General features: G+C 39.0%; 1 protein-coding gene across 1 annotated transcript; it reads left to right on the top strand.

Annotated features, from left to right (window-relative positions):
• Positions 1-854: 854 nt before the first annotated feature.
• LOC121326515 (transcription cofactor HES-6-like) lies at positions 855-2,969 on the top strand. Its single transcript, XM_041269835.1, has 4 exons — positions 855-1,285; positions 1,415-1,501; positions 1,635-1,716; positions 1,819-2,969. The coding sequence occupies exons 1-4, from the start codon at positions 1,205-1,207 to the stop codon at positions 2,256-2,258; spliced, it is 690 nt and encodes a 229-aa protein (XP_041125769.1). The 5' UTR covers positions 855-1,204; the 3' UTR covers positions 2,259-2,969.
• Positions 2,970-6,072: the final 3,103 nt, after the last annotated feature.

Genomic DNA, 6,072 nt, shown 5'->3' with positions numbered 1-6,072 from the left:
AGAATAATAATAAAAAAAAAAAAAAAAAAGACGGAAACAAATGAAGCGCAAGCAAACACCTGTCGTTCTCTTTGGGGACGAGCCCGAGCCCTTAATTCTCTTATTTGATTCATTTGGTCCAAGGGGCTGCAGCTGCCAACTGTCAGCATCGTGTTGCATTCACAAAGCCAGGCAAAACACATATTAGGTTCACAGAGAAAATAGGGTTTTTAGAAACGAAGCCGGCCAAATAAATCAGTCTACACAAGTGAGCAATTGAGCAGCCCTAAACACCAAAATATTGCTTTCATTGTATTGAATAATTTGAAAGGGTTACGGAACATGTATATATATATATATATATATATGCTATATATCGATATATATATATATATATATATATATATATATATATATATATATATATATATATATATATATATATGCGGGTAAGACGAGAACTTACAACTGTAGTAACAAGTATACATACATAACAATTCTAATAACTCTTATCAGGAATGCACAATCGTCTTCTGTAATAAAATCAAAAATACATATACAGAATGCCCAATGAGTTATTATTTTTGCTTAGTTGTGTTTTTTGTTCATATTATATAGATAAGTCCCAAAATCCGCTGTGATAAATACTGTATCATAATCAAAACCTTAAAGGCATTATACTTTCTGCTGAAGTTCTTTACACAGGCTATCATTAGACATGTTTTATATAGTATAATAATTGTATTTAAGTTTTAATCTAAATTGATGCCTTGTTTTAGTTCAATCGTGCCGATGTTTCGTAGAAAATCGCGTCGGGCGGCGAGAGGAAACATACATTTTAGGCAACTCCTTTTTCCAGGGCATTCACAAGTCAGCACAGGCAAAGCCCGCAGTGCCTCTACACCGAGACAAAGGCCTGGCACACGATTGGCTGACAAGAGGTGCGCGCTGGCGTCTCTGGGTCCTCGCTGCCAAACCGCCTATTGATATGATAATTAGACCTTATAAATACCTTAGACAACAAGTCACTTCCAGCGACAGAACTTGTGGAGATTACACAAAAAGAAACTAGATTGTTTGCGTGTGTGTGTGTGTGTGCGTGTGCGTGTGTGTTTCTATAATTGTGTGAGCCTTCCAGCTGCTCTCTTCGTTGGGCTGAACCGATTTATTTTGTGGATTACAGTATTTCACATATTCATTTTTTTTCTTTGGGTTGAAACCAAAAATGGCTCCCTCAGCCAGACCTTGCAAAAATGAATCTGCGCAGGATGATGAGGGATATTATGGGATTAAAGGAGACAGAAGGGTAATTGGCCTTTTTAGGGTGTATATATGCATTTTATGGTTTTTTTAATGTAAAATGTTCAATTGATACCAACGGTGGGTTGACTCAGGAGCTCATCAAATATATATATATTTGTAATCTGCATTTTAGGCGAGAAAGCCTTTGGTTGAGAAAAAGAGGCGAGCTCGGATCAATGAAAGTCTACACGAACTGAGGGGCCTTCTTGCAGATAGCGACGTAAGTTTTAATACAACAATCTAATTCTGCTTTTGGGCAAATGTTTTTGTTTTTCATTATGTGCATGACATTTAAGGTCTCATTTCTCGTACACATTGCAGTACAATACCTAATAGTCTTTCCTCTATTGTAGTTTCAGACAAAAACGGAGAATGCCGAAGTGCTGGAAATGACCGTGAAACGAGTTGAGAATATTCTTCGGAGCAGAGATCTTGGTAAGCCGCTGCGCTTCGTGTTTAACGTGCAGTGTTTGCAAATATTACGACGATGCACTTTTACTTAATCGCATTCCTAATATGTATGTTTTCTCTTTGTAGAAACCGACGCCATGAACCGTGAAGCAAGCGAGCGATTCGCTGCCGGATACGTACAGTGCATGCACGAGGTGCACATGTTCGTGTCGAATTGCCCCGGGATAGACGCTGCAGTGGCCGCGGAGCTGCTAAACCATCTTTTGGAATCCATGCCCCTGAACGAAGACCGTTTTCAGGACATGCTTGTGGATTTAATGTCGGACTGTCCCAACAGCAGCAGCAGCACTTGGCCTAGCAGCGAAGGGGTGTGCCCATCCGTGGTATCCCCCGGGGGTGCGGAGTTGTGTGGCCATTCTCCAGCGCACTCTACAACATCAAGCGAGGACACATGTTCCGATCTAGACGAGACTGAGGCAGAACCCAGTCACACTTCGCCGGATAACTCCAGGACCAACAGCATTCCCGGTGTCCTCTGCTCGAAATCCATGTGGAGACCATGGTGAAACTGTGAAGCACTTTTTAAAAGGAAGAAGGCACGAAATGGAAATCTACCTAATAGTTTTGGCTCCTGCCCTGTAAAATGACCGAGTACAGTTTTCAAATTCTGCATGTGTGTGTGTGTGTGTGGTGGTCAAACCTGGAATTTAAAAAAAAATGTATCGTATGGCACTGTTACTGTCAATCTCGACGGACGACTACTGTTTTTTTCTTCACTTGCATTGTTCCACTGAACTCGTTGAGTGGGCCTGCCGGTGAATTATGTTTGTGTAGGACATTGTAGCAAAGCTCTTTTGTAAAGCACAGCTTCTCTTGGTATTTTTTCCCCCTGATTTTAACTCCAGATGTCCAATTTATTTGACATTGAGAAATAGCCCTGACAGCATACCCTGGGCAGTAAAATGTTAAGTTGAGGTGTGTGTGTGTGCGTGTGCGTGTGCGTGTGCGTGTGTAATATGCAAGGATCGTTCCTACAAGGGATAGCATTGGTTAGCATAATTAGGAATGTATTTCTACCTTCTGTGAAGGAAGGGTAAACTAAAATAATTTGCAATTTCTAGCTGTAAGTGTTGATAGCAGGATGCCTTGAAAACTGCATGGTGTTCTGCACACGAGGAACCGACTGGTAGCGCATTATTCGTTTGAAATGTGTATTAGGTATTGTAAAACGCTTCATATCCTGGAACCTCTAATAAAACGTATTACAGCAAAGCGTTCTGCTGGCTCCGTGTCACACGCGTTTGTTTTACTGTATAGTTATTGTGTGGATATGTTTTAATGTGTAAACTCTTTTTTTTCTTTTTTTTCTCCCCCACCTGCCAGACACAAATGTTTAGTCTCTTATTTGATGACGATCTCTCAATCACGACTACCTTAAACGGTATCACTGTAGCTTTTGGTTATAATATTGTATGTAATGTATGTAAATATCCATCTCCCAAATATTATAGTACTTGTGTAGAGTGTATCCATACGTCACAAACATTTACACCACACAAACCATGAAAGAAGATAAAAGCAGTTTCAATTTCTAATCTTTCAGACAGAACGGATTGTAAATACAGAACATAACTAGAGAGGGCTGCACTAAAACCGATAAGCTGCTGTTCATTTGTTTGAGCTGTTTGGGTAAGTTGTGGTCGACGTGCTTTGAAGGTCTAATCGTAGGTTTTGTATGGACCAGTTCTTGCCGGTCAGTGTCAAAAACGCCACTTTTCCTTCAAGCCAAAGAGGTTCCCGCTGACCTGCAATGAACGCATTCCACTCCATCCCAGTGTAAGCACTTTGATATGCAATCTGGGGTGCCAGCGAGAAAATGCACGAAACTTAAACTATTAAGAGATATAGATTTTAAACATGCCAGGGTATACCTGTGTGGAATTGTACTTACTATAAAACAATGATATATATATATATATATATATATATATATATATATATATATATATATATATTTATATTGTTTTATAGTGTCTCTCAAAGAGGGCCAGTGACTGGCTGGGGGTATGAAGCCAAGACTCCCTTCCAACCCATTCCCTTGATGTTGAACCGCGTCCTTGTAAAGCTGTCCATCTGATGGGTGTGTGAATGGAAAGTGTTGCTATTTACACGGCAGGTATAGACTCAACCGTCAGCAGGACAATGTTAGATCCTGTCCATGAACAAAAAGCCAGGCACGAACTACAAAGCAAAACTCCACTTACAGAAATATTTTATTGCCCTGTCATTTTTTTTAAATTAGATGTTTTTTTTCAGGTTAAAAATCTGAACTGTAGCCCACTGAATCCATGTATGACACGACGGAGACTGTCCCTGTTTTGCTCATCTCTGGAACCCTTGTTTAGGGTCTAGAAAGAACCGTTCATATTATACTGAACAACAGGGCACTCTAGAAGCATCAGGTCCATCTTAATTAAGAGTTCCAAATGGGACGTATGGAATCATGGAAATCCCGGTTGTGAAGTTAGAAGTTAGTTTCTCAGGTCCAGCTGGAGCTGTGTATAACATAGGAACCACATGGCACTGCACATGCAGATCTGAGAAGGGTATTTAAGTTCACTCCCTATTCTCATCTTGTAACTGAGATTTCGTTAACAAGGCAGGATTAGCCATGTCTGTTGAGAGCCCTTGTCAGAGGTGATGGTGTCAGTTTTTGCACCTTTCAATCAAATTGGAAGATGTGCCAATGTCGCGACATGTATTTGTCACCTTTCCCTCAAAGCCGTTGCATCTCTATTTAGATAAATGGCACTGATGATATTATCCGTCAGGTTGCACACGGGATTTTAAAATTGTTCTTTATCTTAAAGTTTTAAAATTAATTCTGTTTGACATGATGCAATTTATCACAATGTATTTATTTATTTATGTATGTATTTATTGCTTTGGCAGCGGCTTGAAAGAGGCGCGGAAAGTTAACAGCAGTCGCTGCTCAATTACTTCCTGCGTGCAATGAGAGCCTTTGATCCGCGGCAATACTCCAGCGCGTTAACTGGGGCTCTGCATAATAGTGGAGATAGGACACCACGGGATTCAAAATGAATCAAACACTGCAGCTGTTTTTTCTTTTTTCTAGAGAGAACTATCCTGGCCATCTGATTATATACTGTGAATAATTCGATTATTATATACTGTGAATAATTCGATTATATACGATATGTTATACATATCTCAGCTGAGCCTTTCAAAAGGGTGGTATATATATATATAATAAAGTTTAGTCTATATCTATATGATATATATATATATATATATATTCTATATAGATATATATATATATATAATATATATATATATATATAACGTCTCTACAAAACGAGTGGGCGTCTTTTTCTGTGATATTTACAATATCTGTAGTTTAATATAAATAACATTAAATCATTTTTAGAGGACTGATACAAATGTGAACTAATGGGAAGGTGTTTTAAATGTATTGTTATTATGATGATGATGATGATGATGATGATGCATTTACTTCAGTTGAAGTGCACGGCTACAATGCTGCTTAATGACCTTGTTTTACCTTATGTGGAAAACAAGGATGTGATCATGTACGCCACGCCAGATTGCAGGCACTTGACAATTCATTAATAATATAACAGGAGAAGACCGCCAGCACCCAGCAGTGTTAAACACGCCCGATACTATATAGTCAGAGATCAGAGCGCCCATCTCAGTGTTACAGCTGTGCACAACATAAACATTACATTACAAGATACCTGTTACATGCCCACCTCCAAAATATTTAAATAGATTTCAATGCATTCAAAATGCATTTTACTTCAGCTGTTCAGAGAATTTGTGTGCCAGATGTTATATGTGCTTTTGGTATAAATCTGCAAGCTGTTTCCGCATGCGCTCGACCGTGTTAATCTTAACTAAAAGAACTGATTGAAAGCGTACTTTATGAGTGAAGTCTGTTGCACCGAGTCCTGTGGGTTAACATGACACTAAACTGTACACACAACGTGTAGGAATCTGAGGTGTGGAGGTTGGCTATGGTTTACTATACAAGCTATTAGAATTACTTCATGTATTGTCCAATATACTGGAAAACGACGTACTTTTGAATGTCTTGGATTCACCAACTCGTGTTGCGTTTCTTCTTCTTTTTTTTTTTTTTTTTTTTTTTTTTTTTTTTTTTTTTTTTTTTTAGGACTGCACTAGTTTGTGTTTGGCATGCGTGTTATTATAAGCAGGGACACGGTTATAGCATACATCATTAAACAAAATACAAGATCTGACGGGTCCCCTCTGCACACCGAATTCAGCCACCTGGACTTTCGCTGTGTGTCACGCTGTGTGCGTAAACTTGTTCAC

Source organism: Polyodon spathula, chromosome 14, assembly GCF_017654505.1.
Source record: "Polyodon spathula isolate WHYD16114869_AA chromosome 14, ASM1765450v1, whole genome shotgun sequence".
Lineage (NCBI taxonomy): Eukaryota > Metazoa > Chordata > Actinopteri > Acipenseriformes > Polyodontidae > Polyodon > Polyodon spathula.
Note: the sequence above shows the minus strand (reverse complement) of the source record. Positions and strands in the feature narration are given on the sequence as shown.

Coding starts and splice junctions, on each gene's coding strand:
- LOC121326515 (XM_041269835.1), top strand. CDS start 1,205: ATGGCTCCCTCAGCCAGACCTTGCAAAAATGAATCTGCGCAGGATGAT. Junction 1,286..1,414: donor GGATTAAAGGAGACAGAAGG/GTAATTGGCCTT, acceptor TCTGCATTTTAG/GCGAGAAAGCCTTTGGTTGA. Junction 1,502..1,634: donor GCCTTCTTGCAGATAGCGAC/GTAAGTTTTAAT, acceptor CCTCTATTGTAG/TTTCAGACAAAAACGGAGAA.